Here is a 25,898-nt window from a genome sequence, read left to right as displayed (position 1 = left end):
CATAGGCAGCAAACTGGCCAAATGTAGCATTCCAAAGTGCGTGAATTAGAATAAATGGGATTGTGTGCATAGTTTTTAATCGTCGAGGATCAGTGTGTCTGCTGTAGGCAGGGCCCTTTGAGAGAGGATGGCTGGGAGGCCCGTCATGACCTGTGTGTAGCCCCGTCGCTCTTCTGTGTCTCCCAAACAGCCAGTGCACTCATGTACCCAGTGAAACAACGATGTGCTCACCATGTGCGGCACACTCCCCGGGGCAGGGCCTCCGTACACAAGGGTAAAGATCGTCTCTGCTCTCAGGCAGCTCACCATCTAATAAGGGACACAGTTAAAATCCACATGCTTCGCATTCAGCATCACCAATACCTGCCGTGATGAACTGAGGACATGTCACCTCTGGTGCTGATAAAACTGACCGTGAGGAAACAAATCCAGAAGGTGGGACTTTAAAAAAAACCCAATGATATGGGACAAAGAGGACAGGGTAACTAAATTAAAGGAGACCAAAGACATCAACTTCATGGGAAATGTGAAGCTTGAAAGGTTTGGGGAAAAAAAACTTAAAGACATTTTGAGGACAATTGAACTCTACATAGGTGATAAAACAAGTGTTAAATTTCTTAGATATAATCAGTATTATGTAGTAAACTAACCTTATTCTCAGGAGATGCATATTTAATACATCTTGAAGCATCAAGATGTCTGCAGCTGATTTTCAAATGGTTCAGGAAAAAAACAGTAGCAAAGCTTAACAAATGGTGACTAGCTGACAGGTATATATGCATGTATATGGGCGTTCACTGTACTGCTGTCAACTATCCTGTTTGAAATTTGTCAAAATAAAGAGAAAATTCAACATGACACATACAAGTAACAAAAAGTATACTGGTGGCATACAACTGGATATCCAACGATATGGGATTGGTTAAATAGAAATAATTTTACACAATGAAAGACTGGTGTTTTAAGTGAAAAGAGACTATAAACAGCATGATTCCATTTCCATAAAACACATACCAAAATGTTAAAGATTACCACCACGTGGTAGAAATAACTGGCTTATTTTCACTAATCAGTATTTTCTAAATTATAAATACCATGTTTTGTGTAATAAACGAAAAACAGAAGTATTAAAAATTTGTGAAAACTGAGAGCAGCTCAGCAGAAGCTGAGGAGTGAGGCTCGGGAGAGGCGTTCCCGGGCAGTGAAGCCTCAGCAGTTTCTAAGGCTCTGCAGGGTCAGCCCCATGGCAAGGGCAGGAGACATGGAAGCGCCCCGTGTGCACAGGTGTCATTTGTTCAGGCAGGGATATGGCTGGAGCGTGAACTCATGGGTGGGGTGACCTGTGGTTCAAGCTGTGGCCGGGATCAGGTCACGAAGGAGGGCCCTACTGTCTGGTAAGGAACTTGTTGGCAGTGGGTGCAGGATTTTCTGCAGGGAAGACACGGGCAGCTATACTTGAGCTCAGCGGTTGGCGGCAGAGGGTGGACTGGAGGGGATGAGTCTGCTGGTTACTAGAAGAACCCAAGAGAAAGACGCAGATTTGGAGGATGGGATAAAGAGAGATGGACTGCAAAAATATTCGGGATAAAAACAGCAGTACTTGGTCAGATGACGGAGGAAGTTAAGTCTAGGGTATCTCTCAAGCTTATGGCTTGGGCTACTGGTGCTGGGTGAGTTGCTGTCTGAAACAGGGAATAGAGGAGGGTCAGATTGAAGAGGGAGACAGGGACTTCCCTGGCGGTCCAGCGGTTAAGACTCCATGCTTTCACTGCAGGGGAGTGGGTTCGATTCCCTGGTCGGGGAACTAAGATCCTGCATGCCACGTGGCACAGCCAAAAAGTTGAATAAAAAAAAAAAGGGGGGCTTCCCTGGTGGCACAGTGGTTGGGAGTCCACCTGCCGATGCAGGGGACGCGGGTTCGTGCCCCGGTCCGGGAGGATCCTGCATGCCGCGGAGCAGCTGGGCCTGTGAGCCATGGCCGCTGGGCCTGCGCATCCGGAGCCTGTGCTCCGCAACGGGAGAGGCCACGGCAGTGAGGGTCCCGCGTACCGCAAAAAAAAAAAAAAAAAAAGAAGAGGGATATAATTTCAGTTTGGGACGATGGATTTATTTGTGGGATACCCAAGCAGATGACAGATAATGAGCCAGATCTCAAGAAAAACTCCGGGCTGGAGTCAGAGTGTTTGTGAGATGCTTTGCCTGGGCCTGTTCCCTCCTACTGCGAAGTTACCACTGCAGACGCCCTCTCCCTCTGATAAGGGATTTACGTGGGAATGACTGACCCTCCACTCGTGAGATGGCCTCTTAGTGCTTAAGCCTAAAGTGAATTCTACTTCCTTCAGAAGAGCCGGGGTGGAGAAACTAGGAGAACTGTGTGAGACTTACCCCTTGAAATTTCTCTATCAAGTACATGTATTACTGTCTTAGTTTTTTAAACGGTAGCCAAGCAATAAATGTCAAGGGTTGAAGTTTAAAAAACAAGTCATAAACACAAGTTAGTGCCCTTAAGACGTTAAACTGGGGAGAGAAAAGAAGAAAAAGTATGAAAGCAGAACAAGAAGTAGCCAAGTTCTTTCCTAAGTTCTCAATACCACGAGCATCTGCACAGACTCTGGCATCAGGCAAATCTGGGTTCTGAATCACAGCCCTGGTCACTGACAAGCATATGACCTTGGCTAAGTCACTTCTCTAAGCCTAAGTTTCCTCCGATGGGTAAAGTGGGGCTGACAAGAGGGACACCGTGGAGTGGTGACAACGTAACGCGTGTGCGTAATCTGACCCACTGCCTGCCAATGGACAGACTCAGTGAAGGAGCTGACGTTACGGGACTTGCAGGCAGAGTATTTAAGAGCAAGTCCCCCGTGGAGAGAGGGTCCAGAAGAGGAACCCACTCTTCACCAAGGCTAGAGCCCTAAAGAAGGTCCTTTCCAAGTGATTTACCTGGCACATAGCAAGACGTCCAATCCCTGCTGGGTGGTCTGCCACAGCTGCTGTTTTCTACAGTCCGCAGTATTCACCCGAAAGCCCCAGACTCACAATGAATGGAAGTCAACTAACACGTCTCGGACACTAAGGTTATTATGTTTGTGTGTTTGTGGAGGGCAGAGTAACAAGCCAATAAGAGCCCTGTGTGGTATTTCTACTCTGGAATTCTTGCGGAAGAAAACAATTCTCTTTCCCCTGGGGCTGCAAGTCTGGTAGAAGCTAAGTCAGGAGAGAACAAAGCAGAGCCAGGAGGTGGAGGGTCAGGCGCCTGAGGAGACTGAAGCACCTGCACAGGCCTGGGTCTGACACTCCGGATTTTCTGGTTACATGAGCCAAACCCTCTTGCGTAATTCATGTGAACTGGGTTTGTCACCAATAACCAAGAGTCCTCAGTCACGGACCCCTGGAGTCCTTAAATCTCAGACTTAGATGTGGGAGGGAAGCCAGAGTGATCAGAAGACAAGGGGACTCTACCCAGCGGGGGTGCGAGCTCCCTGACAACCTCCTCCTGAACCCCAGCTCTAGAAGCTGCAGTAACATACAGTACAAGACTCATGACGGTAAGCGAAAGAGAGTAGGGGTCACTGTGAAATTAAGATTAAAAACATATGGGAGGAGATTAAAGTGAGAGAAAACAGCCATTTAAAAAAAAATACAAGACTTGGGAGAAGGACTCAAAAACATAAGGATTATTGATTGGAAAGAACAGTTCTAGAAGATATATTAGGTGATATTACTAATATCATATCATCTGTATATTAGATGATATTGCTGAATTGATGTTAGTTTTCTTAGGTGAGGTAACGTGTCATACTTAGGTATAACAATGGCCTTATTCTTCAGAGATGCTGCTTAAATATCCACAGGTGAAGTGTCATGATGTCTGCATGCCTGTCAAATGCTTCAGCAAAGTAAAGTATGTGAGAGAAAGTAAATGGAGTTAATATTTTAACAACTGATGAACCCAGGTGAAAGCATGGGGTGGTCACTAGCATTTTTCAACTTTCTGTAGGTTTGAAAATTTCCAAAACAAAAAAGACAGCAAGGGATTGAAATTAGATATGGAGGAAAGTGGTAAAAATAGAAGGAACTTGAGAGCTAGGAGTTATAAAATGCGGTGAAGAGTAGGAAAGGTTCTATCAGTAGAATAAGATAGGCTAACAAGGCTTCAGAACAAAAATAGCCTTGATGAACTGGAAAAGCCAGAGGTTAATCCCAGCTGGAAGCAGCCGGGTGGTGTTGGCACAGACCTCCAGGGTGGAAAGCACGTCAACTTCCTACAGCTGGCATGGGCTAGACAGACCGCTCGGGCAAAAGCAGGAAGAAGTCCTTGCCTCCTGCCCTAATGACAGTCTGTTCTGTGGGGTCCTGTTGTAGAAAGTGTTGTTAGCTACCCACAGTTGAGAAAATGCCAAGATATCTACCCCGCCAAATATGGTAAGAAATTCAGACTGGAGTTTATCTCATTCTCCATCTTAGGAGGGTCAATCATCCTATTCGTTTTAAGGTGCCTACAGTAACAACAGTTCAGAACTGGGATAGAGTCCAGAAGTACCCTCTGTGCAGACCGAAGATTCCCTAGGTGGGCAGCAGGCAACATATAGCACAGCCCCACCCGTCCCTCCCTCCCATATAACAGTCAGAGGCTTAAGAATCTAACAGTGTTGTTTCAGGATTATGAGGTATTGGAAAAGTGGAAAAGAGCCAGGAAGGGGCAGTGAGACCAGAACCTTCAGGAACATTTACAATGCAAGGGGAAGAGAAGAGAGGGTTCCAGTGGGAATGGTGCTGGGTCAAAACCAGTTCTGACAAACTATAGTCACTCTTTGTGCCAAGGATTCTGCTTTTGTCCCATTTTTGGTAACAGATCTCCCCCCCTCCTCCTGGGTCTTTGTAGCTTGAGGCTAGAGCTACAGCTCCATCTCAGTGTTTCACCAAACATGTCCTCGAAGAGTGAAGTCACACGAGGCGCTAGGCGGGAGGCGTAAGGGCTGGGAGGCAGCTTCCCCTCCAATGCCTGGGGGCCGGGCCAAGGAGAACAGCCCTAACAGGGACGTGGCTGACTGCCGAGGTGGTAGTTTGACTAACACAATGTAAAACAAGTCAAACCCCTTTATCAACTATTTTCAGCAGGAAGAAACCTGGATATACTTATACGCCAAATAAGTAAGACGGTAACATGGTACACCACAGCTGGCCAAAAATGGCTCTGGGCTCATTTCCAAATGTTGGTCAACCCCCAGTACAGATTAGGCGCGTGAAGAATTGGAAGGAAAAGGAGACGCAATTAATTATCAAACTTTAATTGATAGACTAATCTTACAGGATAAACAATAAGACAGCTAGTCAAGGTTACACTTAAAAAAAAAATCCAGCAGCGCAAATCTAATAAGACTAAATACGTTCATCTCCTCCCAAACAGGCATTTGATTAAAAACAAAAACCAGAACAGAGCGTACACCACAAGGAAAACATGGTACTTATATATATTGTCAAATAATTCTGCAGAACTGGTTACGAAACGAAGAGATTCTTAGAAATTCAGAAAGCAGTAGAACCACCCAGCCTGGCAGGTAAATTTGCCAGATGTCGCGCGCTTTGGAGGGCTCCTGACCGCCTGTAACTTCAAAAAGGCCACCAGGCCCCTCTAAGAAGGAAACAGGGGCCAGTCCTAACTGGAGATGACTTTTTCACAAAGCCTTAAGACAAAGGGACCATCTTTTCCCAAGACAACAGGCATGAGCAGAGGCAAGGAGAGAAAGAGGCGTCCCTCAGAGGATGCAGTGGAAAGCAAGCCGCCCTTGCGTGGCCCTTGGCACCCGGGGTCCAACCCACGCCCCACGCCCTTCCCTGCCCCCGGCAAAGAGGGCGGGCCAAGTGCGGAGCCCAGGACCGCTCCTCTAGGCACGTGGTTAGAGTGAGAGTAAGAAGAAAGGCAGCCCCTTCCGGCTGAAATACGGCAACTTTTCAGAGACGTGGCAAAGTGAGTTTCCTTGGCCCTTGTAATCTAAAGCAGCAACTCCGGAGAAAGTGCATCCTTAGTTCAGTTCGACTTCATTTAAAAAGAGCTAATGCTACTTGCTAAAGGCCCGTCATCAATTAAAATACTTAATACCAAAGAGTTCCAGCACGTGTCGGGACTGTCTTTCTACATTTTCTGACTGGACTGACCGGAACAGAGCTGAGGGGCCAGGCGGCGCAGGGACAAGCTTGTCACTATCCTGCCAAGTCGCCTCAGGGAGGGAAGGAAAGGCAGGCCTGCGAGCGACCGAGCGAGCCCTGCAGGGGGACCTCCGGCACGACCTCCCGAGAGAAAGCAGCGGCCTCGGCCACCCTGCCCTGCACGCACGCCCCGGGCCGCGGCGAGGGGATCACAGCCAGGGCTCTGCCCAGAACGCATCCTGAGGGAAAGATGAGCACCGTGGGGCTCCCGAAGGGCACAGAGTCTCAGTTTGCTAACCCAGGTTTAGTCAGCACGTTCCGGCCCATAAGAGGATGATGAAGCGACCACTCACGGGGCTGAGCGACAAGCCAGTGAGCACTGCTGGGACCCAGGCACGGCTGTACACCCCACACTCCTCCCAGCGGCTCCTGGTGCCGCCCCCTCGGCTCTCCGGGGCTTCCAGCAAGGTCTCCACGGAGTCGGGAGCCAGAGCCCAAGATGGTTCCAGCAGATTTAGTGAGCTCTGTAAAGCAACACTCAGACAGGTCCATATGAAAAGATGTCATTTACATTATTTATATATCTCCAAGTAAGGAAAAGAAGCACCATTTTACTTAAAATGAAAAGGCTCACACAGGCTTTGGTCCTGTCTTGAGATGACACCAGCCTGAGCGAGAGGCGGTTTGGCCCTCGGGGAGCAGGGAGGCGGACAGGACACACGCTGTCACCGGGAGGGAGGGGCGTCAGGTGGCACGGGCAGCCGCACAAGTTGGGGAAGTGAGGAGACCTGGCAGGAAGGGCCTCAGAGAGCAGCCCCACGCGGCCAGTCTGGGGACGGAGACGCGTGCTTCAAGAGACCAAAAGCAGGCGTGTGGCACTGTCAGGATAAGCCTCCGGGACAGGGACGCCGGCCAACAGAAAGGGCAGTATTCAAACTGAGGTGACGCTCTTCTTGCTAAGTGACCGTTTCCTCTGTAGGCCTGTCAACTGCAGAGGGAGGCTTCAACAAGAAGCAAAGAAGCACTCTTTTCTCCAGGAGCTGCGGGCCAACGAGGACAGAAAAGCTAGTCACTGCTCCTTTTTCAAGGATGAAAACCAGGCAGTTTCCTGAACACTACACACTTCCCATACATACTTAGGCCCCCCAAAAAAGCAACAGTAGGTTTTCCTGCCCAGATGCATAACTTGGCATTGACTACACCACGAAAAGCAAGAGTCTGTCTGGATGGGCTGGATTCCTGAACTACAGCTTAGAAGGGAAGGGCGCAGAATATCACCATAAACTGGCTCACAAGGAATAGTCATCTTAGGTGAACACATGCTAATACATTTCACAGAATGAGGGGTAACAGTCTAGAATCCAAAATGTGAAGTTTGGAACATCTCTCGCCAAACCTTACTATGAGGGCCTGCACCAGTGAGACGAGAATTGCAAAGACAGCAGCAGGGCAACAGCGAACAGCACGAAGGGTATCATTCACCAAGAGACCGTCCCTCATTCCAGAGTCAACCAGGCCATCGGGAGACAACAGAACTTCACGTGGACGAAGAACATAGGGGCTAAAACCAGAAGAGGGAGAGCTAATCACGAAAGCCATTTATCCCATTTTCGATGTTTAAATACATCGGCCAACCCACTAGGTCAGATGTCTTCTTCTTGAGAAAGGCAGCATCTCTGAACCTGGGATGAAGGACACTTGAACATAACACATGAGCAGAAGGACCCAATGGAGACGCGTAACTGAAAGAATCATTGGACTGCTGAAGACTTTCTCGAAACTTCTAAGGAAAGAAGGATCTGGGTCTGTGGCTGTAGGGCTGTGTAACTGGCTTCCACCTGGCTCCTCTCAAAGAGGTCTTTGTCGGCATACCCAGGCACACCTGTGCCAGGCTGGGCCTCAAAGCCGAATCAGTGAGGGCTGCAGACAACCGTCAAAGCAGCAGCGGATCTCCCCAGAGATCGGGGCCCAAAGGGCAAGACGTTCAGACAGGAGCCACTGGGACACGCTCTGCTGCTCGGCAATCACCAAGGCCAGTGAGAGCGACCCCGACTAGACCCACAGCTCTTCCTCTCCCGCCTAGTGCTCACGAGCAGCAGCGTGGCAGGAGGGAAGCCAGGAAAGGAAGTGGTGATGAGGTACAAAAGGAGGAACTGACGTCTTTGGGTTTTTAAAACATAAATTCCAATCTAGGAAGTGGGAAAATAAAAAGGGAAAGAATTCATTCTGAATCAATGGACAGAGAAATATGGCTTACTAACCCCACATTCTGCATACAATTTCATATAAGAGAGGGAAAAACCCACCCCAACTCATCACAACGCAGTCCAAATGTTTGCAACCAAAGAGTCATGAAAATATTTCAGGTGAAATCACTTAAAAAAAAAAAGAAAGAAACCAGAAAGCTTTTGATCATTGCTTTCTAAACAAAATTGGTAGATCTACTCTCAAACACACTTAAGAGTATTCCACACAACATGTTCAGAATTCAGATTTATTGATTTCCACCATATTGACTTTTAAAAATGGTATGAAGCTGACTGCAAGAAAGGGAACTGGTGATTTTAAGTTAAAATTAAGCTAATGGTGAAAGTACATCACCTCTGGCTTCAGTCACCACATCACCTTAGATTGGATATAGATTTTTTTTGAACAAAGTTCCAGAACTCTGAAATCCAGGGATGCTGCAGGCCTCTCCCAGCAATGTCCTTCACTTTGGGTCAGTCTCCTGGGCCAGAGGTGAAAGTGCTTTCAAAAATACTGCCATTTCCCCAGCACAGTGTCTTTGATTGCATCCACATATTGAGTTGGAACCCAGTACACCCAGTAGTAAGAGGCTTCCGTGGGGCCCAACTGAAACGCCTGGAAGGGAAAAAGGAAAACCAAGCGGTACTTCAGAGGTCGGGAGACTGAGCAGACAGCACAACAAACAAGGGGAGGGCTGAGAAGTGAATTAATTAAAAGGGGAAGGGGAAAAAAAAACTGTGCACATGGGGAGCATTCTCCTGTCAAAAATAAACGGATAAATAAAACATAAAAAGGTGGGAGAGTTAAGCATAGCCGATCCTAAAGCGGTGGTTCCCGAACTCGCGCGTGCAGCAGAGCCAGCTGGGGGCTTGTTAGAACAGAATGCTGGGCTCCAGCCCTTAAAGTTCCTGGTTCCAGAGAGGTGGGGCGGGGCCTGAGGATCTGCATCTCTAACAAGTTCCCAGGTGATGTAATACTGCCGATCTAGAGACCAGTTTGAGAACCACTGCCCTAGGATAACTGTCACACATGCAGGAGGAAACAGACATGAGTGTTCAAAGCAGCACTGTCAGAAATGATAAAAACCTGGAAACAACCTACATATCCATCAGTAAGGGAACGCAAAATTAAAAGTGACCTACTCGTATGAATACTAGATTTACTTTTACAAGGTATGAACTGGATCTAGAGTTAATACAGACAGATTGTAATGTCGAACCAAAAAAATGCAAGTTGCAGAACGATACATACCATGATACCATTTATGAAAACTGAAAAAACACAAAACAATACTGTAGCTTGGTCATGGATATACGTGAAAATAAATGCACAGAGAGATGGGAAGGATCCACGTGATAAATCATGATAATGGCAATGGGGGGAGGGGAAGACAATGGGGACATATTCACTGCTGGTATATTTTCTTTTATTTAAAGCAAGATTGAAAACAAGTTACAAAATATTTACAATAGTCACTTCTTGGTGATGGATATATGGGTTTGTTATAGTACTCTCGGTCCTTTTCTATGCTTTTTAACATTCCTCTAAAGTGACATTCCCCCCCTTTTCTAAGGTGACCTGTGAATCTAGCTAGTGAGATGGCATCTGCAAAGAGGGAAATAAACACTCTCATTAGGACAAAGGCCAAGGTGCTACTTAATGGCGTTTAGAAAAGAAAGGGGGCGATTAGAACCCACCTCTGCCAGCAATGACTCCAGAGAGAGATCAGCATTTAAACTAAATACAAAGGCATTAGCCGTCCACACCACCTCCTTAAAAGATGTCCAAAATGGTCCACTCTACTTGTTTGAAATCCTTCTTCCCAGGCTGTCTGAAAACTGGGACTGCAAACCCTACTGGGTCAAACTGGTGAGACAGATGTTTCGAAAGGGAGTGAAGGGGCCCAACTGAAAATATTAAAATCCAACTTTTAAAACAGAAAAATTCACTGAGCAGGCAAAACAAATCACCTGCAATCCTTTAAAGACTACAGAGACTAGGGGCGGAAGGGCCGCCCGAGGGCCTGAAAGGAGCCCATGTCGTCGTCGCCACTGCCCGGAGGACACCCATGAGCTGTGCACCCAGGGCTGCATGGCCAGCCATGGCCTGACGAAGCCCCTGAGCTGACAGACCCCGACAGGGCAGCAGAGGGGAAACGACTGGCTGACCTCCTAGAGCCAGGGGACCTGTCATCTGCCCAGAGAGAACCGCCATACCTCGAGATCCCCTTTTCCCGGACCTCCCAACACCTCCCTGTGCCGTGAACCCTGGAGGCCAACCCACAGCTCAGACCACTGGCTCCTGCTCCTCCCTGGGCTGGGCCGCCGCCGCCGTGGCTACATCACTGTCACCTCCTTAGCGAGCAAGGGAGGCAGCCCCGCCCGCACCCTATCACCGCTCAGCTCAGGTCCCTGGCACAGCAACTTCGGAGCAAGGTGGCTGAACTTCCTTTTTAAAGCAGTCCCTTCAACAGTGCTGGGAAGACAGGTGTCTGCCTAAGCTGCTCGGGGAGTCTCGCCACGGAACTCCTGCTCTGTTCTGCAGACCTGGGGAATGCCTCCAGACGTGCTGTCTGGGAAAGAGCAGCCGCTCTCTTTAGAGCACAACTCCTTGCTTAACCAGGTCACAGACTCCACCCTCCCCACAGGGTCCTCGGCCACTCGAGGGCTGCCCTCTGGGATAAGCAACATCACTGCAGAAAGGGGCAGCCTGGTGCCCTCACAGACGCCAAGGCGAGTGGGAGGTTTTGTGTCATACGCAAGACAAAACTTAAAATGAAGACCCACAAGCCATTAACCTCCTCTTTATATTTATTTTCCTGGTCTAAAAACAAAACATTACAGATATGAGATGCAGCAGAGATAAAGTGTCTCCCCTTTAAACTGCTGGGGGCGGGGTGCGGTTTGCAAAATAAACAGAACGAGGAATAGGTCACGGAATAAGTTCTAAGAATGGGAAGACAACATGAGGGTCTTAACCCTGCGCGTCTTCTCAACACTGAGTACTCTCCTCAGTGAAACATCCATCCCCTGTTGGAGGAGCAGAAGCAGGAGTCTAGGGAGGGCCAGGCCACGCCGGCTACTTACCATCATGTGGTAGTCTTCGTGTCCTTCGATAGGTTCACTGACCACATTTTTAATGGAACCCATGGGCAATTTCTCAGTCCGCTCTAAGTTAAGAGGGATTACAGTGATTATTAAAGGCCCCCCTGCTCTACTCCTGTGACTCAGTAGTCCCTCCTCAGGGCTGGTGGCTGGGGGAATCTCTCCCCACCCTCTAGGGACGACGGGAAAGATCTGGTCAGTGCACCTCCAGCCCTGCTTGGGAGTTGGGAACTTCTCAGGAGCAAATGGGGAACTGGACTTGACAGAGGTATATTAAAGGTTTCTGAGAGCAGAGGTATAGCTTGCCTGGTGTTACCCTGTAACGTCTGATGATTAATAAACACCCACGAAATTCCTCTGCACCCTTATTGCCAAGCCCAGCCCTGGCTGAGGTCTTTGGCACCTGGGATAGCCAAGGGGACCAAAAAGAGGCAACTGCATGCCCCTGTGACTTGTACAGGAAGGGGGATGCTTGGGGCTTTAAGACCAGTTTCTATCCCTTGATCCTGCTCACTCACCCTCCCCCCCATTCCCTCCCTTGGTCCCCCACCCCTCCAAATACACACACTTGAAGAAGTTCTCTGAGAGCATTCATAACCTCTTACGATTAACACTCTAAATGCCACTTATCACATGGGGTGAGAAGACATTTTGCAGCAAGTTTAAGGATGGCAGGTAAGAAAGGAGGCAGCGAGGGATGCCTGGAGTGAGATGAGACTGGAGGTGAGCCGAGGGCAGCAGGACAGGGCTGGTGGCAGGAGAGGTGGGGGCACCTACACAACAAAGCCACCGCCCAGAAGCAGCAGACACCTCAGGGAGGAGTTCTCAGCACATGGAGAAACCAAGCTGGAAAACTCATTACAGGCTTTGCAGAAAGCAAAATCTGGAAAACGAATAAGTTGACAAAACAAACCAGGAACTCAGAGCCCTGACCTGTCGTCTAGTTGGTGACTCGAGACATGTTACTTCCATCCTGTGGGCCTTGGTCTCTGAAAAATGGGGATGAGGAGATGGGACCTGAAGATGTTCATTCAGATTTTGACTTTCAGTGGCTCTAAAACAGTGACCCACAGGTAGGACCTGACCAGCACTTATCTTTAAGATGGAAACTTTTGAAAACATCAGCCATTTTGAATTGTCCAGAGATTTCACGCAAAAATATGAACTTCTGGCTTCTCTTGAAAACACAGAAGATTCAACAATCCTGGGCCCACATTCCTGAGCGACAGCAATCAGCTAGATTAGAGACTCGAGTTCCCTACGAGCAGGGCATATGTTCCCCCGAGGCGGCTCCACGTGGTCACAGGTCCCAGTTCCTGCCTGGAGCTTGTTCTTCCCCCTCCACTGGGCCTGAGGCTGTCAGTGCTGCCTTCTACACACGCTACCGCAGAAGCCCCTGAGTGCCACTCGGTAAAGCACCCCATCGAGAAAGAGGCCAACTAGCAGCTGGGATGGTCACGTCAGCAGAAAGATGAAGCCAGTGGCTGGCAGCCAACTCCCAGAACAAGCTGTCCTCCTCGGACAGTGCTGAGGACACCCAGGTGACAGGACTACTGGGCTCCCAAGTGAGAAGAAAGCCTGAGGTACACTGACACAGCAGTCTGGGTGGGAATGGAAAGCCCGGTCTTGGTCAACCCTTGAAGACATGAATGTTCACAGCCAGGCTCTTTAACAAGGCTAGTGAGTAATGCGGCTCTCAACAGCTCTGAAGCCCTGATACATCAAGATTCTTCTAGAGCTCTGCCTTTGTGCCAAAGCAGAAAGGCAGCTGCTCCTACAAGCTGAAATAAAACCTCTAACTCACGTGTGGGAGGTTCTCTTTAGCCCCTGCAGTTACGATGTTGGTTCCTATACAACTTCATAACCTAAAAACACTCCCTGAGGAACCAACGAACACTGACACACTTAGTCCTCGTCCAGCTCCCCTGCCTGCACCCACCCTCTGGGCCAGCATCCTTAGCCCCTGCCTCCCATTAGGTTGCCCGAGTGAAAGTGCAAGCCTAGGAAGAGGCAGGCTCTCAGCAAGTCAATGCAATGGTGGAGAACTAAGCAAAATCACCTGCAAGGTCATGAATAAGTGACGACCTGACAGAGGCAGGGCAGCTCACAATTAAAAAAAACTGATGATGTGACAGGCTCTGCAGAAGAGAATGACCTGCTAAAGGGTTCAAAGGCCCCTGGGAATGCTGGGAAAGCCCTTAAATATTATGCACAACTTGCTTTGCCCATGCAGTTAGAGTCGAAAGTGAAATGAAGACTATAGCAAGGAATCATAAACTTGTTAGAAAACTCAAGCATTTTGGCCATTTCAGTCTTTGTTCATTTTAAGAATCAAGATAGTGTTGAAAACAAGAAACATTTTCATATTTCACATGATTAAAATCTCACTCCCCATCACCCCTACTCCAATTATTTTCCATAAAACTTTGGTCCCATTTTAAGCAGAACCATACTAAATGGCCTGTCTCTGAAACCAAGTAACCTCAGACGATGAGATCCCCTATACTTCTCTTTACCATTTACCTCGAACACTGAATACCTACAGTGCTGGCCAGAAACAGGTGAATTAGGCATGTTCGGTTCCCTCCAGGAATCTAACAGGGGGACAGACAAGTCAGAGAGTAATGAGTGCTCTGCGGATATAACGGGGCTCTCTATGAACAGAAGGGGCAGCAATTCATTTGGAGGGTGGGGGAGATATCAGGGAAGGCTTCATTAGGAGAGCACATTTAGGTAGGACCTCGGAAGACTTTGTTAACAACAGGAATGGGAAATAGGCATTCTGGGTAAGGGCACAGCAATGAGCAAAGACATGAGCTGTGCAAAGCACGGTGGGAAGCTCAGGGAGTGATGCAGTTGAAGTACGTAGGGCACAACAATGCAAGTGGGGCAGGAAGTGAGGTCAGAAACTTAAACTGGGCCCCATCGTTGAGAATACGGGACACTGTGTTTAGGCATTTGAACTTGGCCTTAAAGAGCGCAAGGTTTTTGAGCACAGGAACCAGTGAGGAAAAACCAGTACAGAAGATGGGCAGGACAAAAGAGATCCCAGATGGGGCAGGGATATAGGTTAATTTGCTTTAACAGACCAAAATTTGAGACGCTAGGAGTTAACTGGCACAACAGAGTGGCAAAGAAAGGGACACAGATAATTCTGGAATGTAACTGACAAGATTTTGAACCATCTGGGGGAAGGGAGAGGGAGGACAGTCAGAGACACTTCCCAGCAAAAAGCAAGCCTGATTCACAGGCACAGGCAGGGTAGGGGCGGGGAAGCAGAGGGCAACCAGGCAGGGAAGGAGGGGCAGGTCCCTAGTACAGGGGCAAACTCTGATCTACAGGAGCCAGGCAGGTGACATAAATTAATAAAGCTGGCTACAATAAAAGATAAATGAAACAGTGAGGACTACAGCATGGACCCCCTGAAACCACTGCTCAGCTCCGTCTGATCGTTGCCATGTGAAAATGCAGGTCCAGAATGGCTAGATCTTTTGCTTCTTTTCAAGAGAAGCACAAAAAAAAAAAAAAAAAAAATCAGATCCAGTGAAACCTCCCGATTTTCACAGATTGTGTGTAAACTCATAAAACCCTTGTCTGTGGACTAGACCTGGCCCTAAGGCCACACGTTTGGAACCTCTGGTTTTGGCTGCAACTGAAGAGCCAATGTCTGATGGATTGGTCCTGAGATCAGACTAAAAAGAATGAGGGAAGAGGGTCCAAATAGAAGGCGAGCATCAAAAAGCAAAACTGAAAGCCAGGAGCACACAAAGCACAGTGGAGAAGGATTTCAGAATGAGGAGCAGAATTGCACCCAAGGCCACGCCCTGCAGGGTACGAGAGGCAGTGAGCCAGGAAGAGGTGAGAGCAGTCCGTACCTTTAGTGCCGATCCACAGCTGGTCTTGTTCTAGCTTAAAGGTAAGTCTCACTTTTCCCCCGGACTTATTGTACATGCCAGATAAGGGTACAGCTGGCAGGCGCTCCTGGAGACACAAGAGCATGGTAAGAGAGGGAGGAACCAGAAACAAGGCGAGACAGGAAAAGAAGACGGGACAAGACTCGAGGACCTGATTGCAGGAACCTCAGGAAGTCAGAAGGTGAGCCTGGTTCCTTTTCAGAATGCTCACAAAGGAGTTCGGCTTACCTGGGCACCCTTAACAGACGGCATCACATCTTCAGGTTTTCCTTTATCCAATACTTTCCTGTGTTGCTATAAGTCAGAAGAGATAATTAAATGAAACAGCTGACTGCATTTTGGTCTATTATTACCTCTTTGAAAAAGAGAAAAGAAAGCCTTAATGTTTTGGTTCAAAAGCTTTTTGTGACTACAGATATGGGTCCTTTGACACTACAGAGCAGTGCTGTCCAGGAGAAATTTCCATGATGGAAATGTTCTCTATCTATGCTGTCCAAAACAGTAGCCATGAGTCACCTGTGGCTATTAAGGACTTGAAACATGGCTAGCATGAGTAAGGAACTGAATTCTTAATATTACTGAATTTTAATCAGCCACATGTGGCTACCACATTAGACATCAAAGCTCTAGAGCAATCAGGATTTCCAGATTGCTAATTCAAATAAACTCTACTTCCTTCTCCCCCTCCCCCGAAATCACCACTGAAAGAATTAATAAACATCAAGATAAGACAGCCACAAAGGGTGCTTGCTCTCCTGGCATGTACAAAACAGGACAGCCGTTTCTGTCAACTTAAACTCCCAGAGAAACCTATAAGGATGCTGATAATCAGCTTAGCTGCCCTAGAAGGGGCACTCCTTCAACAAATGGAGACTCAGTCCATTGCACAAATCTTCCCCATAACCCCACCCTCAACCCCAGCTAAACAGAAAGCTCAGGAGCCACATTTCCAAAGAGAAATGCTGATAACTCTAAAGCCTGACATTAAGAAGTCTCTAACCCCACTCCCACCTCAGGAGTCTGAAGCAGCTCGTTAAGGGTTCTAATTAGGCTCATGGCCCCCTAAAACTGTTTCTGTCTGGCCCAAATGCCTGAGTCTTGTTTCCTCTCCATCTGTGGCTTTACAGGTACAGTCGCTGTCTGGTCAAGCTAGAACTGTAGGGTAACAAGTGGGTAGAGGGTAAACATTTAATCGAATTTAAGGACCAGGTGGCCAAGAGCCAGCTTAAACCCGCACCGGCATGGTGGAAACCCTCTGGCAGGAATAAACTCAACACTGCCAGACTACTAGCAAAAGGCCACTCTACATATCAGCCCTAGATTCTTGAGCAAGCTGATGAAAAGCCAGGAGAACGGGTCCCTCTCAGTAGGCCACGTTATGCCTCATAACCGGCATCAGGAACAAAGCTGCGTGGATTAGAAGCCTAACTGGACTCATACCTCACAAGTACCTTTTGAAGAATTTTCCCTTCACTGTGGAGAACACTTCTAAAGCCTGTTAAGCTACCGTTAGTAACTCAAAACCTGTATTTAAGAGGCATGTTATGCTCCAAGGGTGTAACCAGTGGGAAGGCTCATTCATGTCTGACATATTCCTATTTGACAAATTCATACACTGTGGCAGGGGAAGATATGAAAATGGAAATGCACTCATTTAGTTACAAGACATTATCATCCCATATTTAGAGGCAAAAGTGTCCAAATAAACACATTTTAGATGTTAATATAGGTTTACAGCCTCTTATCTGAAACCCTAAGGACAAATGTTTTGTACTTTATAAAGTCTAAAACTTTTAAGAATTTTATGCACGAAATGCAGTTTTTCTTTTTTTTCGTAATACAGTTTTAAACTACACTACATAATATTCTTTGTGGAGTCTAGGATAGTACCTTGTTACCAAATATGTTAATATTTCGAGGGCAAAACATGACTATTCACACTAATTCTGATCAGGTTTTGCTGCCAAATTTATAAAAGCACTTGGGTTTTCAGACTCTTTTGGGGTTCTGGAAGCACATATAAGGGGTTACGGACCTGTAACAGAAAATTGTGTCCTTCTCACGCTGTTGGCCATGTGCCTTGGTGCCTAAGGTCACTGAAACTGATGTTGGTCAAGGTTGGTTTACTCTCCTCAGGATACAGATTAAGTTGAGAATATCTATTTTCCTGGAACACATTAAGAGTAGCCAGGAGACTCCATAACTACAAGTGGGGTTAGCTGGGTGATAAGATCACAAGTGATGGTTCTTCCAATCAGTTCCTTCCACAGTGAAACACGTTTACTTTTCCCAATCACAAAAAAGAATCCGAATGGCTACAATGAGCACAAAACAGGCTGGATCTCTTCCATCCAAAATGACCAACAAAGCATGTAAAAATTCAGGCCATTTCACAGACCAGGAAGAGGGAAAAAAGAAAATCAGCAGAGTTATCTTCCTAGTCAGCTTCATTTGGCTTCCTGAAACAGTCAGTTTTAGAGGAACCTCTGAAAGCTATTGATTTCCATGCCTATCCAGAAAAGGGCTTGTTGGCGTGAGGGAAGCCACAAGCCAAAAAAACAAATGCAAGCACTTGTGTAAAATGGAGGATTAATTCCAACAGTGGCATTTTTCTCTGGCACTAAATAGGAGAGAAACCCACATCTGCTTCATTTCAGTACCTGGTCTAAAGCCTGCCTTTACAAAGGCCTTATCCTAAAGTAGATAGACTTGAGACACACTGACCCGCCAGATGAGACAAAGATGCAAATCTCAGGTAGTTGTCACCTCCACTCAACAGCCAGCCGCACCCAACTGCTGCCATAAATTTCCATCATGGGCCCTGTCCAAAAAGGAGCTTATTCTAGAAAGGATACAACCAGCCTAGGCTTGAGAGGACAAAGCCTCACACTTCCCAGGACCAACAATCACACGACAGACTCACTTTCTGCCTGCACAGAGGCTCCTTCTTGTTCTCTTCGGCCTTTGCGTCCTGCTGGGCAGCATCTTTGGGTGTGTTCACTGCTAAAACATCATTTATCGTGGAGCCAACCACCATGATCTTGGCTCCACTGGTGACTTTTATTTCTCTCAACGTCTTATCCTCAGGGACAAGTCCCTTATACATGACTTTCTGCATGGCAGGCGGGAGACCTTGAGAAAAGGTAGAGGACAGTGAAAGGAAGAAACGAAAAACATTCTTGCACAACAGACCCGAAAGTGAATACTGCTCTACTGCCAATTACTTTTGTGCACTCAGGCAATTCACAACCTCTCTGAGCCTCCAGAACTTCATAAGAGTAATGACAATAGTTCCTTCTGTATAAACTCATTTTAAGGACTAAGATATAATAAATACGGAGCATTTAGTGCAGCACCTGGTATTTAATAACTGATTAATAAATATCAGCTATTATTCATTCCAAGTTGTTCCTCAACCATCTTGTGACTCAAGTATTAAGTGAGAGTCCACAAACCTCAGCGACATAGAAACCAATAAGGTTTCTGTTTTTATGGAGCTTACAGAATACGTGCAGAAAATGTAAAAAGAAAATCATTTCAGATGGCAAACTGCTGTAAATAAGAAAAAACTAAGTAATACGAGCATCTGTGAAGGGACCAGCATGAGAGCTAAAAACAGTGTTTCCTAAACTTCCCTTATTAGAAGTACCTGAGGCATTTGCTAAAAATAATTCCTGGCCACATTCCAGACCCACTGAATCAAAATCTCCAGGGGGAAGGGCCTAGGAGCTGTAAATTTCACAAGTGCCTTAGGTCATTTTATTAGAGATGTTAGAAGCACGAATTAGAAACTTGGGCCGAAGAGTCAGAAATGGACTTGAATCCCAGCTCAGCCACTGACTAGCTCTGACTTCGGGTCTCATTTTCCCCACCTGAATAACAGGCACATTACTACTTACTTGGGAGGACTGTTGTGAGCATTGAGAACGCTGATGCAAGGAAAGAGGCCAGCGCGGTGCCTAGCACAGCGTCAACACTAGGTAGGTGAAGTGGGAAAGGCTGTCAGAGCCACGGGGATTACCTGTAATCGAGTGAATCTTCTGTTTTAGCTCGGAGCCTGTGCTATCCAGGGGAAACTTCACGTCGTGCTTAGTCTTGTTCCAGATGATCTTCAGGTCCACCAACTCCCTGCCCGCGCCGCCGCCCGCGTCCTCGCCGTTGCTGACCGAGGCCTGGGCCGCGAGGTCCCCAGGGGGCTGGGCCGGGGCAGGCTGCAGAGTGCCTCGCGCGGCGCAAGAGTCCTCGGCCGCCGCCCCCGCCGCGGCTTCGGCCTCCAAGCAGCTGAGGGACCGCGCGGGCCCCTCGGTCGCCACGGTCTCGGCCTCCGTGTCCATGCCCGGTTCCTCCATGCCTGCAAGGGGGTTAGGGGGTGGGCGCTCGCCGCTGGCTGGGCCTGGGACCGGATTCTGCCCGGGCGCCGCCGGACCGCCGCTCCCGAGCCAGACTGCTCCCCCCGCCGCGCCAGGCCGCATCCCCCAGGGGCTCCCGCTTCACCTCGGCCCGACCCCGGCGCCCGCCACCCCCTCCACACTCACCATCCGGGGCTCCGGCCGCCGCCATGATGATTGTGTACAACACCCACCGCTCCCGCAGAGGCCGCCGGGAAAAGGCGAGCTGGCTGAGATTGGCCCCGGTAACAGCCCCTAATCGCGCATAGCCTGGCCGGAAACAGGTGGAGGTTTCTATGGAGACCCGCCTCCTCCGCTTCCCCGGCCCGGCCCCTGCCACGCTTTAGCTTTCAAGAACCCGGGGGGCGGGCCCGGGAAATCGCCCGCTCGCTGGACTCTGCCCCCTAGAGGCTGAGTGGGACCGCAGTCATGCAAGGGGGCGTGGGCTTGTAGGCTAGGGGGCCTGCGCCTTTAAGGGGCGGGGTTGCGCCTGCTGTGGCGGAAGCGGATTTGATGGGAGGAGTCCCCGGAAGTGATGCACGGAGAAGCCCACGTGTGCGGTTCTACTCCACATGGCTGTGCTCCTGAAGAGGTTGTTGCATCTCCGGAGGCCCCCGGAGGCCTTGGGCCGCCCCCTGGGACGGCGCGAGGCCAGCCTGGGCACTCATGCCGGGCCTGCGGTGCGAGTGCGGTTCGCCCCCAGCCCCACAGGTAACCTTGGCGGACGTGACGCTGCAGGCCGAGGCCCACCGTCTCTTGCCCGCCCCCCGAACGTTCCGAGCGAATCCCTTCCGGTGGAGTCAGACTGGGCGGGTAGTGCGGTCTCATTATACAGAGGCAGAAATAGGTTTACGAGAGGAAATTTTTCACGTTGCCAGGAATTTCGTGTTTATTGTACTGTACCATTTCTTTGGGCCCCTTTTTTCTTTTGTGTATATAGCAAATGTGTATTAAGTACAAAATGTTTTAGGCGCTGGGGTACAGTGGACATGGAGAAAGTAGGGCCCCCGCTCCCAAGAAGCCTACACTGTAGTGGCTGCAACAAACACGTATAAAAATAACTAGTTTTAAACAGTCACGTGTGTCATGCGGAAAATGAAGCAGGGTAGGGGACTGGGGGTTGGGTAGGATGCTCAGGGATGCCTTGCTGAGGAGGTGTCATAAGGGCTGAGAACCAGATAACAAGAAGGAGCTAGGTATGTGAAACCTGTAGAAGGAACCTTCTGGGCAGAGGAAATTGGAGGTACAAAGGCCCTGTGATTAGTATTGGAGCCTGGCAAACCAGAGAGTGAGGCAGGGGCCCATTGTATACCCTAGCGGCGATCTTGTCAGGGCCTCCGCATCAGTTCCCCAAATTCTTTTCTCACCAAGGCAACCTGCTTGCCCTCTTCACACCAAGCGTGCCTGTCATTCTGAACTCCAGAGTCACAGAGCTACCTTTGTGACAAGGTCTCAGCCACACAGAGTGACAGGGATCTTTCTCGGCAGGCAGAATCGTGTAGAGCATGCTTCTCAAACCACCCCTGGTGAAAGGACTCGTTTCTGATTTCCAGTCAATTATGGACTAATACTTCTATAAAATCAATATAAAGAAATTAGTAGAAAAAGGAAACTCGTAAAAGCATACAAAATATGAGACTGTTTATTGAATTCAACAGATATAAAGTTATTCTGTCAAATTGGTTGGGAACTGCCAACAGTTTGCAGACAAGCTCTGGTTTGGGTGCCAAGGCCTAGAATTGTCTGGGCCCAAATTTCTGGCTTTGCCACTTCCTGTTTGTGTGGCTTGAGAAAATTATTTAACCTCTCTGAACCTCTTGAGTGTTACCATCTGTCAAACAGGGCTGGTAATAGTACCTGCCTCATGGTTTGAGCTAATGCACCTGAGGCACGGGGTAAGGACTGGTACTCATGGAAAGCACTTAATAAGCAGAAGGCTCCATTATGATGATTTTAATTCTCCTTTCCTTGCTGATCTGTGGGAAGAGCCCATGTTGGAAAGGCTGTTGACTACAGATAGAAGAATGTAGATCATTATAATAACTAAAATTAATAGGGTACTCTGGTCAACATTTATGCCTCACAGCAACCTTGCAAGGAAGGTTTCTATTTTTTGTTGTTAATCTCTCTAACAAGTTAAGAAATTGATGCACACAAAAGTCAAGTAGAGTGTCCAAGGGGTAGCAGAATTTGAATCAAGGTCTATTTGATCTAAAAGGTCTTGCTTTCAACTACTGGACCCCTGTCCTCTATCTTGGGGACCTCTGGTTTTGTGGTGGCCTTGTAACTAGCTGAAGGTCACATACATAATCAGTGTTGAGCTGGAGTCTACCTGACTCCAGAGAAGCATTTCCTATCCCGTGCTGCCTCCTGTACTTGGAGATGCAGACAAGCTCATTGTGGAGACAGGGCCGTAGCCTGGCTGTCGTAGTTTATCTTATGACAGGGCCGAAAGCAAGCTCATCACATGAGATGAATTGTGCCGAAGCACAGCAGTAGAGAGCTGCCATTCGCTCAGGCAAAGCAGCGCCGTCTGTCCTGCTGTGGTAGCTTTTATTAAAGCATTATCTATGTTTACATTTTAAGACTTGTTTTCTTAACATTTCAGAAATGCCAAAGCAGCAACATATGTTTTTATTGATTATACAAGCAATAAAGGGCTTTCTTGAAAACATGCCGTGCTTCGTCCTTGAGCGCAAAAGCAGCACAAGTTTCCCACCATTATTTTGATTATACTGAAGTAGCACAAGGACATTTCCTTGCGTTCCCACCATTCTGATTATACTGAAGTAGCACAAGGTCATTTCCTTGCGTTCCCACCATTCTGATTATACTGAGGACATCTCATGGATCAGTGCCCAAAGCACTCAATGCTTCTTCGCAGGCCCCCGGTTTGCTGGGGGGGCTCAAAGCAATCAGGACTGTTCACAGTTCTGGCTTATTCGCCAGCCCCCAGTTTGCTGGTGGTGGGGGCATGGGTCATGTCTCCTTTCCATGTCCTCAGTTATTCCACTACACCTGGCCCAAAGAAGGAAGGGTAAGGGGGGAAATGACAACCCTGGGAAAACTGTTCACTTTAACTTTTCAGTCAGGAATGATGAAAAAGTAAAATATTAAGAGTTTAAACTTGGGTGAAGAGAGATACAGTGGCATCGAATATTACTTTCGGTTAGTATCTAAAGCCAGCACTTAAAGTGTCAAGTAGACAAAATTTAAAATGTATGATGTGGATAGTCACGTACAGTGCATAGAGGATATGGGCAAAATGTAATCTTACAGTACTTTTAATTAGTAATTAATTTTTTTTTTTTTGTCCAAGGACTTCATTGAATTTGCATAAGTTAGATGCACATGTGATGTGGCTTCACTGAATAACTGTCTGCTTCTCCTTTGGGTGAAACTTGGCCTTAAGGCAAATGTCAAAGTAGAATGATGGGTGCAGTTGGGGAGATTTGGAGCCATTTTACCCAATGACATGCTCCAAAACTTCAGTGTTCTTCCACTTCCAGGATGAGGGTAAATGAGTCAACCAGCCCAGTCCTCTTCTGTGGCAACCTGCCTGCCTGGGTGCCTGACGGGGAGATGGGACAGGGTAGCGCCATTTCTTAGACTTTGATGTTCCCTGAGACCCTGTGTCACAAGCAGAACTTACTTGCCCCTTGTCTTCCCCATCTTGTCTGAGCTGTTCTCTTCTTCCGCCAGGCTTCTTGCACCTGGGCGGCCTCCGTACTGCCTTGTACAACTACATCTTTGCCAAGAAGCACGGAGGGAGCTTCATCCTGAGGCTGGAGGACACGGATCAGACCCGCCTTGTGCCTGGGGCAGCGGACAATATAGAGGACATGCTGGAGTGGGCAGGTGAGGCTGACTGGGAGAGGCCCCTTCTTCAAGGAAGGAGCAGGGAGCAGGAAAAGGAGCCTGAAGGTTTTCTCACATGGCCCACGGTGGAGAACGCGGAGCCCCTGGAGGAATGAGTACATTTGTGCTGCCTGGGGTGGCAGGTTCCACCTGGAAAGATGCTGAAGTTCCTGGGGCAGGGCAGAATAAAAAGCTCCAAGGCTGTTTTGAGATTCTTGTTTTTCTCTCAGAATCTCACTTCCTACTGGGAGCGGGCAGGAAACACAGGCCAAGTGGAAGATGGACCGGGAGTCTCCAGGGGTGTGGTAAGCCCGAGAAAGCGCCAGCCCAGTTAATGTGGGACTCCTGGCCCAGCTTGTCAAATCTTCTGATTTCCGGGAGGAGCCGGAACTCTGGGGTTTTTTTGTTTTTGTTTTTGATGACTACTTCCCATTGTTAAATCTGAGCTCAGATTTTTTTTTTTTAAACCACATTGTACGAGCCAAACAAAACACATGCAGCTTCTTAAGTCAGTCTCTTTAAGGGAAGTTTAGCCCTGAGGCCAGCTCAGCTCAGGGAGGACGAGGAGGAGGGTATTTGTGTTCCCCAGGTCAGTAGCTGCCTTCCTGTCGGAACAGGTATGACTATTTAAGCTCGCCAAGGGAAAATGCCAAAAACACCAAGTCTGTCTTGACATGTGTATTCTAGTCTCAGGTAAATCATTAACTAAATTTTGGGTTCCTGAAGGGCAAAAACTGATTTCATTTCTGTCCTCTACTGTAGAAGCTTGTAGCAGAAACTCAGTTGAGATTAGTTGAATAAAAGAACTCATGCACCAAAGTCGCTTACTGTGGTCCAGGTAGTGATAGTGTTCAAGTACGGAAGCAAGACCCTGCACTCAGTAAGTAGGGGAAGACAGATAACTAACAGGTGAATTCATTCTTACTACAATATTAAGTGATGATAAGTGATGTGGAGGGAAGGGTAGCAGGCGAGGAAACCAGCAGGGAGCAGGTCTTGGAGATGGGGGGGACTTCCCCAGGGAGGGGACGGTAGAGCAGAGAGTTGCACAAAGTGAGGGGCCAGCCCTCTGGTTACCTAGGGGGAGAATGCTCAAAGCAGTGGGAATAGCAGATGCAAAGGCCCTGTGGAAGCTTAGTGCTGGATGTATTTGAGGAGCAGCAAGGAAGCCAGTGTGGCCCAAGCACGGTGAGGTAAGCAGAGGACCTGGAAACGTGAGGACAGGGAGGTTGGCAGGAGCCCGTGCTAGGCACGAGGGTACCGTGATGAGCAAGACTGCCTGAGGTGTCCTGCCCCGAGGAGCCCCCAGCTCGGCACAACGGTGTGAGCCTTCTGGTGAGGCAGAGGGCAGGGATCCACACCCCAGGTGGCTCAGTTCTGGAACTTCTTGCTTTGGGCATCGGTATGTAATTTACATAGGATGAAATTTACCATCTCAAAGTGGTCTTTAGTATATTCACTGAGTTGTATATCCACCACCACTCTCTAATTCCAGAACATTTCCATCACCCCAAAACGAAACCCTGCACCAGGCACTCCCTGTTCCTCCTTCCCTCCTGCCGCTGGCAGTCACTAACCTACTTTCTGTCTCTGTGGTGTGCCTATTTGGGACATTTCATGTCCGGTTTACACTTAGCATAAGGTTCGTGTATGTTGTAGCATGAATTGGTTCTTCTTTCCCGTTTATGCCGAACAGTGTTCATTGTATGGAAATAACACTTTTTACTTATCCATTCGTCAGTGATTGGGCACTTGGATTGTTTCTCCTTTTTGGTTACGATGAGTAAAACTACCATGAACATTTACATACTATTTTTTATGTGAACCTGTTTTCAGTTTTCCTAGTGGAGTCTCTCTTAAACCCTGGAGCATTCCAAATGCTGGACACGTTAAGGGTAGATCAGGAAGGAGCCCCAGATGCACCTAACCCACCGCCCCCTTCTCTGACAAATGAAGAAATGCTAATACCAACAGTACCAACGATGGTCACAGCCAGGACCTGCTGAGCACCGAGATGTGCCAGGCAAAGCGCCAAACCCTTCCCGTAGGCCGTCCCATTCCAGCCTCGTGATGACCCTCAGCAGAAAGTAAATGTTTGTTTCCTTCTTTTGTAAAGGAGGAAATGGAGGCTCTGGTAGGTGTCTTGCCTGGCCTCAGAGGCCAGTGCACTTGAACCCAGGCCCCTCAGCCTCCAGAGTGTGTGGGACGTCGGGTGTGCAGGGTTAGCCCTGTCCTCTTCC

The 25,898-nt window shown here is 48.2% G+C and overlaps 2 protein-coding genes across 11 annotated transcripts in view; one reads left to right on the top strand and one right to left on the bottom strand.

The window, feature by feature from the left end:
- Positions 1–5,267: 5,267 nt before the first annotated feature.
- UBFD1 (ubiquitin family domain containing 1) lies at positions 5,268–20,191 on the bottom strand. Of its 8 annotated transcripts, none has more exons than XM_032604597.1 (8): positions 19,948–20,116; positions 19,434–19,763; positions 18,336–18,544; positions 15,641–15,706; positions 15,374–15,479; positions 14,022–14,092; positions 11,481–11,563; positions 5,268–9,009 (listed from the first exon to the last, which is right to left on the bottom strand). In XM_032604597.1, exons 1-7 carry the CDS (start codon positions 19,970–19,972, stop codon positions 11,483–11,485), a joined length of 888 nt encoding a protein of 295 aa, XP_032460488.1. In that variant the 5' UTR covers positions 19,973–20,116; the 3' UTR covers positions 5,268–9,009; positions 11,481–11,482. The 8 variants fall into 8 exon arrangements, 6 of the variants coding, with proteins under 6 accessions (XP_032460488.1, XP_032460486.1, XP_032460487.1 ...); XR_004345716.1 differs by having other exon boundaries at positions 8,991–9,009; positions 14,042–14,092; positions 19,948–20,114; XM_032604595.1 differs by lacking the exon at positions 14,022–14,092 and having other exon boundaries at positions 19,948–20,191.
- The window catches only part of EARS2 (glutamyl-tRNA synthetase 2, mitochondrial), a 21,332-nt gene continuing 14,003 nt past the window's right edge, over positions 18,570–25,898 (top strand). The window contains exons 1-2 of one of the 3 annotated variants that reach the window (XM_032604593.1): positions 18,570–19,392; positions 23,503–23,658. In XM_032604593.1, the coding sequence (XP_032460484.1) occupies positions 23,643–23,658 (16 nt within the window). In that variant the 5' untranslated portion in view covers positions 18,570–19,392; positions 23,503–23,642. Of the gene's footprint in view, positions 19,393–20,307; positions 20,512–23,502; positions 23,659–25,898 lie in introns of those variants that run through there. The other 2 variants (XM_032604591.1, XM_032604592.1) reach the window with 2 other exon arrangements.

Source organism: Phocoena sinus, chromosome 15 (genome assembly GCF_008692025.1).
Source record: "Phocoena sinus isolate mPhoSin1 chromosome 15, mPhoSin1.pri, whole genome shotgun sequence".
NCBI lineage: Eukaryota > Metazoa > Chordata > Mammalia > Artiodactyla > Phocoenidae > Phocoena > Phocoena sinus.
Note: the sequence above shows the minus strand (reverse complement) of the source record. Positions and strands in the feature narration are given on the sequence as shown.